The sequence below is a fragment of the Amia ocellicauda genome, chromosome 10 (genome assembly GCF_036373705.1).
Source record: "Amia ocellicauda isolate fAmiCal2 chromosome 10, fAmiCal2.hap1, whole genome shotgun sequence".
In the NCBI taxonomy this organism is placed as follows: Eukaryota; Metazoa; Chordata; class Actinopteri; order Amiiformes; family Amiidae; genus Amia; species Amia ocellicauda.
In genome coordinates this window covers 13,728,350-13,738,493 of record NC_089859.1, presented here as the reverse complement: position 1 = coordinate 13,738,493, position 10,144 = coordinate 13,728,350, and the positions used below count along the sequence as shown (strand labels likewise).

At 39.8% G+C, this 10,144-nt stretch overlaps 1 protein-coding gene and 1 long non-coding RNA gene across 4 annotated transcripts; one reads left to right on the top strand and one right to left on the bottom strand.

Moving 5' to 3' along the window:
* Positions 1-874: 874 nt before the first annotated feature.
* Positions 875-4,116, bottom strand: LOC136759909 (uncharacterized). Its single transcript, XR_010820126.1, has 5 exons — positions 3,975-4,116; positions 3,838-3,866; positions 3,159-3,268; positions 2,823-2,943; positions 875-2,496 (listed from the first exon to the last, which is right to left on the bottom strand). It is a non-coding gene; the product is annotated as an uncharacterized LOC136759909 (long non-coding RNA).
* Positions 4,117-4,231: 115 nt separating this feature from the next.
* LOC136759908 (ADP-ribosylation factor-like protein 6) lies at positions 4,232-9,123 on the top strand. 3 transcript variants are annotated; one of them, XM_066715040.1, is made up of 9 exons: positions 4,232-4,471; positions 4,932-5,074; positions 5,267-5,328; positions 5,423-5,491; positions 5,829-5,923; positions 6,295-6,424; positions 6,812-6,867; positions 7,791-7,803; positions 8,199-9,123. In XM_066715040.1, the coding sequence occupies exons 1-9, from the start codon at positions 4,381-4,383 to the stop codon at positions 8,233-8,235; spliced, it is 696 nt and encodes a 231-aa protein (XP_066571137.1). In that variant the 5' UTR covers positions 4,232-4,380; the 3' UTR covers positions 8,236-9,123. The 3 variants fall into 3 exon arrangements, with proteins under 3 accessions (XP_066571137.1, XP_066571138.1, XP_066571139.1); XM_066715041.1 differs by lacking the exon at positions 7,791-7,803; XM_066715042.1 differs by lacking the exons at positions 6,812-6,867; positions 7,791-7,803.
* Positions 9,124-10,144: the final 1,021 nt, after the last annotated feature.

Below are 10,144 nucleotides of genomic sequence, written 5' to 3'. Positions count from 1 at the left end.
GCTCTTCTATCAGCTTGAATCAGTCGGCCCATTCTCCTCTGACCTCTAGCATCAACAAGGCATTTTCGCCCACAGGACTGCCGCATACTGGATGTTTTTCCCTTTTCACACCATTCTTTGTAAACCCTAGAAATGGTTGTGCGTGAAAATCCCAGTAACTGAGCAGATTGTGAAATACTCAGACCAGCCCGTCTGGCACCAACAACCATGCCACGCTCAAAATTGCTTAAATCACCTTTCTTTCCCATTCAGACATTCAGTTTGGAGTTCAGGAGATTGTCTTGACCAGGACCACACCCCTAAATGCATTGAAGCAACTGCCATGTGATTGGTTGGTTAGATAATTGCATTAATGAGAAATTGAACAGGTGTTCCTAATAATCCTTTAGGTGAGTGTAGATCTCTAAGGACATCTTACAACTAGGCTTCAGCACTCAGGTGCTCACAGTTCAACCCAAATATATTATTTTTACATGAAAGAAATGTAAAAATAATGTATTGTTCCAAAGAGGGGTCTTCAAATGTGTGTTCAGAGAAACAGGTTGGCCTGTATAAGGTATTGTATGTTTCTCTATTATTGATGGTTACACCGACAGCAGTGTATGTTATTATTGTGGTAAGGATGTGACGTTTACAAGCTGAACATATACACAAATGTATAGCATTTAGTGAATGATATGATGCCCTTCTAAACAAACTAAAGATGATACAGGAAATGAAAGGGAAACTTGAGAACAAGTGCTTAATATATACCCAGATAAGTGATCAGAGTCGATATATTAATCAATGTTCTGAATTGTATCGGTACATTCAATATATAAATGACATGAATCTTTCATATTGCACTGAGATGAATGTGTTTAAAAGACAGGAAGGTTTTAGAGTCATTTGGGGAATCAGTCTTCTGCCAGAAATAATTGTATTATTGCATTGTAAAAAGAAATCTCATTGAAGAAATATGAAATGTAATATGAATGAGAGGAAAGCATTGTAGTTTTTACACATTTAATTGTTACTATTGGAAAATATGTACTTTGTAATTTTTTTTAAATAAAATGGTTAAAAAAAGTGAATGTCTTGAGAGGGAAAGATAGAGAGAAACATTCATCAGTGCATGACATGATCTCAGGTTCAGCTCTATATACACACCCTGTGTATAATAGGGATGCTTAAATGCATCGTTCTGTAAAACAGTAAATGAGCAGACGACATTGTAAATAAAATGTTTATATATTTCATATTTGCAGGGTGGCGGGGTGGAAATCAAATATCACATGTCCATTTCAATATCAGAAATGTTGACTTCAAAGCTTGAAGTCACGGATGAATACTCCTCCACATAGTCTGGTTTAGGCTCCAATGATGTAGGGTTGGCCGTGCACCTCCGGAGCCGGAGCGGAGCTGGAGCTGGCAGTGCTGGAGCCAGAGTGGAGCTGGACTCGGGCTCATCGGAGCGCTCCCGTGCCTGGAGCCAGAGCTAAGGTCATGAAGCTGCTCCACTCATTCCCTTTCCACTCTAGTTTGTCCTAAAGTCCTAAACATCTCATTCCAAAATATTGGTCATTAATATGGAATTGGTTCCCCCTTTGATGCAATAACAGCCTCCAATCTTCTGGGAAGGCTTTCGACTAGATGTTGGAACACTGTTGAGGGGATTTCAGCCACAAGAGCATTCGTGAAGTCAGGCTCTGCTGTTCTCTGTACTTTGCTGCATCCATTTTGCGTAATGCTGCCACCACCATGCTTCACGGTAGGGATGGTGTTCTCAGGATGATGTGCGGTGTTAGGCTTGCACCAAATGTAGTGCTTAGTGTTGAGGCCAGAAAGCTCTATTTTGGTCTCATCCAAAAGAATCTTCCTCTACTTGGTCTCAGAGTCTCCCACATGCCAAACACAGTAATTAGAAGGGGTGTCCACATACTGTTAGCCATGTAGTGTACGAATACCGTACAGTCAGCTAAAAAAGTGGCTGGCTGGCAACCCTAATTGCCACAGACATCTTTACAATTTTCAACTTTTTCATGTTTGAATGGTTAAACAGATGTTTCTTATTAATATTTTGTTTTTGTTATTTACATAAAATAAGTAAAAAAGGAAACATTTTGCACTGGTTTTGTGGCCCCGGAGCTGGAGCTGGGACTGGGGCTGCTGGAGTCGGCCTGAAGCTGGAGCAGGGGGTCTCCATCAGCTCCGGAGCCGGCCTGGAGCTGGAGCTGAACCTCTGGAGCTACTCCGGGGCCGGAGCCAGCAAACCCAGAGCACTGCCAACCCTGTTGTGAAGGCACTCCATCCTGCTCAGAAGATCCAGTTGAAGATTCTTCCGAATTCCAGATTTCATATTCATCATCGCTAGGCAGCAGATATTCCTCATCACTACTAAAGGAAAGTCTGAGTGCCGTTTCCAAGACTGGTGCAACCTCCCTGCCCTAGAGGAGCATCCAGTGGGGCATCGGGAAGGTATGGATATCCAGCCTCTGTCCACATCAAAATCCAGTCCTGCGGTAAGACAAATGCACACTGTTACTTTTAATACCAGGGCCAGCGAAAAGACAAATTATTCTCAAGTAGTGGGATTACCAGTGCCGGTAAAGGAATTCAACATTGAAAGAAGTCTCTGCATGTGTGTTTCCAAAATGATTCCAGTGTTATTCAATAAAGTGGACATTTGGCACTTGGCATTCAGTGTGGAGTCCTATACAACAATTGCACTCTCCCCCCTAGACTCCTTCCATCAACAAAAAGCTTTAATTTTCTTTATGTCCTGTCCTTTAGCACATTTATTTCAGACAATGTCTATACTCTTATTGTGCATCTTAACTTACATTGGCAGACAATTGTTTGAGAAGGCTGCATGATTTATCAACCAGGTCCTCCAGTGGTGGCTCACAAAGATCACTGTAGCACAAGTGACACACTAACTCTGAAGTGTACAGCAGCAGGGCTCTGCAAAATGCAAAGAACAGCCAAATCTGCAAAGAGCTTTTTCACAGGAATGGAGTCCCCTAATGTAATGAGACAATAATAGAACACTTCCAATTCAAGACTTTAACTCCAAATTCCAATGTTTGCATAAAGAGGTAACCAGAGTAAAATCTATTGCTGTCAATAAGCAAACAAGCAACAATACTTCCAAAGTGTGAGATAAAATGGACACTTACATTTCTGTTCTTCCCAACTGTGATTCAAAGCGTCTAATAACATCAGTGGATTGCTGACATAGCCAGAACTTCTCCACATCAGCCATACCCTTTGCTCTCAGTTTTCCTTTCTGTAAAAATATGTCTAGTGTTTTTATTTAAGTATACATTAAATAGATCCCTAAACACTGGTGCAAGTAGATTTTGGGCGCTTGGTTTTATTCACACTTGTTGCAGTTTGGCGGAAGCCGGTGACTTCATAAACGCGCTAGATGGATCTGTCGTCTCGTTCGTGTGGCGCGCCTTCTAACATTTCATTTGATGAACACTAACGATTGTAAAATACTGTGCAATTAAAAAAAGCTTTACAATACAAATATTAAGCGATGCTAATAACGATTTGAATAAAAGCATGATATTTGAACTTTAATGTGTAAGTGATAGTATATTGAAAAATACTGTGCCGATCCATACCAGAACATATCCCAAACTAAGTTCATGCTGTAGCAGTTCAATTGCCCCTCCACCAAAGCAGACGAGTACAGACGGATTATGATGTATCGGTTATTATTAATATTACGCATGTCAGACCCTCATTATTAATAACAAGCGGTTTGCTGCATTTCATCTGGTACAAGAAAGGGACAGCAAGCAGAGCGAATGCGTCACAGAAAAGTGAATAAATGCGCTCATACCGTACCAAATCATTAATCAGGTTCTCCATTTCCTCTGAAAAGGAGCAAAAACATGTTGATTTTAATCCGGTGTAATACAGTGATTCGAACTTTGATAGAAAAAGTCATTTAGTTAACTACTGAACACGAAAAACAAACCTACCTGGACAAGTCTCCTGCTATGTGGGCACTAACGCCTGCTGTAGTGCTGGCTTTACCGGCACCTGTCCTCGGCGTGTAAACTCCAGCAGTCAGTGCTAACCTCGTACCGGCGCAGGTTCTCGACGCTGTTTCGGCAGCTCATGTTTATGTAGCTAAACGCACCAATGGGATCAATGGGATTCTGCAGAACTGCGTAAATCTGCGCCCCAAGAACACGCCCCTTTCCTGCGCAGGCTGCGCAGATTGACAGGGCGTTCTGCGGTTTGGTTGGTGTATGTATGTATTTACGTCCGCTGCGAGTTAATAGTGCTTCAGCGGCTTTAAAGTGACAAATCCGGTTAGAGCGAATATTTTCGACCAGCCGGGCTATAAGAGACAGCTGTACAGTTTAAACATGTAGGCTATTTATGTCAACACACGCATGCGACCTCGTTGTACGACATCTCCTGCAGATCTGCCGGTGTATAGCGCAGGGATGCCGGACACGGATGACCATCGGTAATTTGTATCCTGCAAACAACAAGCAAGGATGACCATCGACGATTCAGTGGACCTTAAATTTCGCATTATTGTAGCGCAGATTTCCGCAGTTCTGCACAGAGCTGCAGAATTCCAGCCATCCCATTGGTGGAACAACGCAGAACTGCGCACATCTGCGTTACATGAGTGCGACCTACATTCTTACCTGGTGTTTCGAAGCAAATTAGTGATATCGTGTATTTATAATTAGAAAGTATGTGGAATTAAGATGTGGTTCACACTGTGCTTCACAGTTCAGAACCTGTAGTAAATATACGTCTATACAAATATTACTTTTCAATGTTACTCATTTTATTTACAATGATATTCATATTGGGTCACTGGAAATGACTAGGCTATTCTGCTATTACTAATAATACTACTAACATCAAACCTCTCATAGCTCGTAAGGTACTCCTTGTATTGATTTGTTTCAAAGGAAGCCGCAGCGCTGGAGTCATGGGTCTGTTTGATAAACTGTCGACTTGGCTGGGACTGAGAAAAAGAGAAATAAACGTGTTGTGTGTCGGTCTGGACACCAGCGGAAAAACGACCCTGATCAATGAGCTGAAGCCCGCGACCGTGAGTCAACGGTGTTTCACTCCCTAAGCATTTAACTGCATTTTGACTTTATGATTTATTGACATATGAGAGACTTGTGTGATTCCTGAAGCAGTAACCTTAATGACCTTTGCAGATAATGTCTATTGCTTTGCATTGTTTTATTTGATATACGTTTGAGAAATAATGATGTATCCTTTTTCTTTTCTTCAGGCGCAGTCTCAGGACATTGTCCCAACAATTGGATTTAGTGTTGAAAAATTCAATACCAGCAGGTAACAATTTCTGACTGTGTATTGTTAGTTTCTTGGTCAGACAATGGCTGTTTGTTAAATTGACTAATTGTTACGTTTTCCATTTTCCCTACAGTCTCTCCTTCACTGTCTTTGACATGTCTGGACAGGGCCGGTATCGCAGCCTTTGGGAACACTACTACAGGTAACATTTACTGAATACCTTGTGTTTGACTTGTAGGAATGCCTGATTTAAACTGATTGACATTACATTGACTGCCAGGTTTTGTGTTGCTTTGCATGTACATATATTTATTCGTTTGCATACATTAGCATATATTTGCTATATAGTTTGCATATATATTGCGTATAGTTTGCATATATGTTGCAGTTTGCATATATATTGGATATAGTTTTCATATATGTTGCATAATTTGCATATATGTTGTATGTATTTTGCATATACTGTGTGTTGGATAATTTGCATATATGTTGCATATATTTTGCATCTCTTTGCATTCTCTGTGACCTGTACTACACAGGGATGCGCAGGCCATCATATTTGTGATTGACAGTGCGGATAAGCTGCGAATTGTTGTGGCCAGGGAGGAACTAGAGGCCCTCATTAACCACTCAGGTATGGTTGGCTAATGAAGATGCGGTCTCAAAGTTAAACATGTCAGCATGTGAAAGTTCAAGTCAATATATTTCTTTAATTTTGCAAAATCAGTATGACTGAGCTTTCTTTGGTGAAAGGCTGTATTTGGTATCGGCATAATAAAGCATTTAGCCTTCAGACCTTTGAGTAACTTAAATGTCAAGCAAATATTAACTTCATTCCACTCTGTCTGAAATAGCCTTTCTGTATGGTCATCTGACAGCAAGATCCTAAACATCCTGTGAATATCAAAAATAAAAACATCTATAAAACAGGGAAATTTCTAATACTGTGAACATGGCCCTTGAAACCAGAAAATTAAAGTTACTGTATGTTTTTAATATTTGTAGATGTGAAGAGTAAGCGCATGCCAATACTGTTTTTTGCCAACAAAATGGATCTGGAGGAGTCTCTGTCCTCTGTGCAGGTGTCTCAGATGATGGGTCTGGATAGCATAAAGGACAAGCCCTGGCATATATGGTAAATGCATATCAAACCGTGATTAAAAAAAAAAAAAAAAAAAGCAACATGGAATTGTAGCCATTCCTTTAAACTATGACATGTAGTGCTAAGAAGTGGTGGTGAGGATTTTAAGTAAAATTACAATTTATAAGGTATAAATGTTTAGGATTGGGATCTCATTTTTTTTATTTTCTGTCTCTTTGTACTTAATTTCCAGCATTAGTTTTGTGTCTTGTTGAAGTGCTTTTCATTTGTTTGTTGAGATGCTAGTGGAGTGTAGATATCAACATCTGTAGGTCTTTTCTGTTTGGAGTGTTGAGCAACAGACTATAGATACAAGGGTGTCTTGTTCACAATAACCCCAGCTAGAAATAAAATCCCACTCATCTGTTTGTTTGTTTGCAGTGCAAGCAATGCCCTGACAGGAGATGGGTTAAAGGAAGGAGTCGACTGGCTGCAGGGTAGGGAGGGTGAAAGCTGTTTTTTTTGTCAGACAGGTTTTATTCCAGAAAAGGTGATGCTTACAATTCAGAAGTGTGGAGTAGCGGTTAGGGCTCTGGATACTGGAGCAGAGGGTTGCTTGTTCAGTCATGGATGGGAGACATTGCTCCAGTTAAAACAACAGAAACAGAAAAAGAAAAACAGCTATATAAATGGGGTAATTGTATGCAAACATAATGTGATATATTGTAACAAATGTAAGTCACCCTGGATAAGGGTCTCTGCTAAGAAATATAATAATGATGATAATAATAATAATAATAATAATAATAAAGGCTGTAACACAATATTACCAGAAGCAAGTACAGTATTCTTTGAGTAGGCCATGTCTCTTTACCTAAATGCGCCACTCACATTCAAAACCCAAGTACTGTGCATGGTTGACCATTTCACTTGGGTCAGTAGTAAAGCATAATAATAACATAATAATAATACTTATTAATTAATAATAATATGCTTTGTTTTTGGAAACTAGAGAGCTGCCTGTATTTTATGAATTCCTTTTGGGTTGTGCATTGCTATAGTAGTTCATTCTGTTTGCCATCTTGGAACGATTAACACAGATGCATCATGGGATTTGGAATGTGAGACAAATCCTTGCAATAGAGAAGATTACTACTAGCAGGACATTGACACAGAATGAACTCGGAGTAAAGCTACATTGCACCGTGCTCCCTTCACATGACCTATGACGCTACTAAAACGATCAAGACAGAAATGGGAAATACATTGATAAAGAAATTAAGATTAGATTTGTATTGTTTTGAAATGCTAAGATTGTTTTCTTTCATAAAAACAAACCAATAGTTGCGTAACAAAGCAAGGTTCGCCAAGACTGAACTTGGAAATTGTATATTTTCTTTTTTTTTTTCATAATTTGCAGACCAGATAACACAGTGAGTAGAAGCAATAGTTTCCATAAATATTATGTAGACCATAGCTAGTTTTTAAAAATAGTTTGTTCCAGACTTGAATAGCCTTCCTTTTTAATTTTTTCATTCCTCATTAAAGTGCTTAGTGTCATTTTTTAGTGTTTATTTATTTTATTAATTATGTGTATTTTTCATTGATATTTGGTATGAATAAACTTAAGCATCTGAATGTTTTTTTTTTTAATTAAATGTATTATATTGATAATTAAACTTTCCTTGTTTGCAAATGGTGTATGGATTGTTGTCAAGCACCATTTACATCATTACATATAATATGGTAAAAGTTTTTCCTCTTTTGGAAGGTCACGTCCTGTGTGTTATGATTTGTGTTGTGATTGTTTCATTCTTCCACTCCACAGATCGAATCCGCTCCATCAAAACATGAAGTTGCGCTGAAAGGATTAATCAGACAAAACTGTTTCTAAACAAACTGCACAAAGCTGCTTTGCATCACAGTGGGAAATCCGTTTTGCAACAGTAACTCCTGGAACATCTGTTGTGCTTTTAAAGTGAATTAAAACATTGATAATAAGGGACACATGGGATGGGTTAAGAAGTCTAACCTTTAGTGTAGACTCTGCTTACCTGTTATTCGTGGTTTTCCTTAGTGCCATGTATACCTAGGATTACTGACACAGTTTGTGTGAAGGCATTTGAAATGTTTCTTATTTAATTATTTGAGACCTATTATTTGTCATTAATTTGTTGGTTTATTGTGTCGTCCTTATACAAAATAGTCTACACATTTTTTTTTACTGGGAACCCGGATGGTAGTATTTTGAAGGCAGGTCTGGTAGACATCTCTAGAGCTCAAGTGACTCAGAACGGGTTTCTCTTAAGTCACATGATTGTGCAGGGGAGTTTTTGGCAGCTACTTGGTAGATGGATATATCTGTGCCACATTCTGCAACACGTTAGTGGTGTGTAAATTGAATGCAAATGGGAATTGGTTCCCTTTTAAAATCTCTTAAATAAATAAGTTACATGTCTAAGGAGTGACTTGACTGAATTCTCATGAACAGGACATGCTATGTATCTGCAGCTAAAAACATGAAAAAGATTGAAAGTCGGGGAGAGGTACTAGTACATTGTAGTGATTTGATTATTTCAAATGCTTCCCTCTGGTTACCTAATAAACTTGTTTTAAGGGGTTTATTTACACTCACCTAAAGGATTATTAGGAACACCATACTAATACTGTGTTTGACCCCCTTTCGCCTTCAGAACTGCCTTAATTCTACGTGGCATTGATTCAACAAGGTGCTGAAAGCATTCTTTAGAAATGTTGGCCCATATTGATAGGATAGCATCTTGCAGTTGATGGAGATTTGTGGGATGCACATCCAGGGCACGAAGCTCCCGTTCCACCACATCCCAAAGATGCTCTATTGGGTTGAGATCTGGTGACTGTGGGGGCCAGTTTAGTACAGTGAACTCATTGTCATGTTCAAGAAACCAATTTGAAATGATTCGACCTTTGTGACATGGTGCATTATCCTGCTGGAAGTAGCCATCAGAGGATGGGTACATGGTGGTCATAAAGGGATGGACATGGTCAGAAACAATGCTCAGGTAGGCCGTGGCATTTAAACGAGGCCCAATTGGCAATAAGGGGCCTAAAGTGTGCCAAGAAAACATCCCCCACACCATTACACCACCACCACCAGCCTGCACAGTGGTAACAAGGCATGATGGATCCATGTTCTCATTCTGTTTACGCCAAATTCTGACTCTACCATTTGAATGTCTCAACAGAAATCGAGACTCATCAGACCAGGCAACATTTTTCCAGTCTTCAACTGTCCAATTTTGGTGAGCTTGTGCAAATTGTAGCCTCTTTTTCCTATTTGTAGTGGAGATGAGTGGTACCCGGTGGGGTCTTCTGCTGTTGTAGCCCATCCGCCTCAAGGTTGTACGTGTTGTGGCTTCACAAATGCTTTGCTGCATACCTCGGTTGTAACGAGTGGTTATTTCAGTCAAAGTTGCTCTTCTATCAGCTTGAATCAGTCGGCCCATTCTCCTCTGACCTCTAGCATCAACAAGGCATTTTCGCCCACAGGACTGCCGCATACTGGATGTTTTTCCCTTTTCACACCATTCTTTGAAAACCCTAGAAATGGTTGTGCGTGAAAATCCCAGTAACTGAGCAGATTGTGAAATACTCAGACCGGCCCGTCTGGCACCAACAACCATGCCACGCTCAAAATTGCTTAAATCACCTTTCTTTCCCATTCAGACATTCAGTTTGGAGTTCAGGAGATTGTCTTGACCAGGACCACACCCCTAAATGCATTGAAGCAACTGC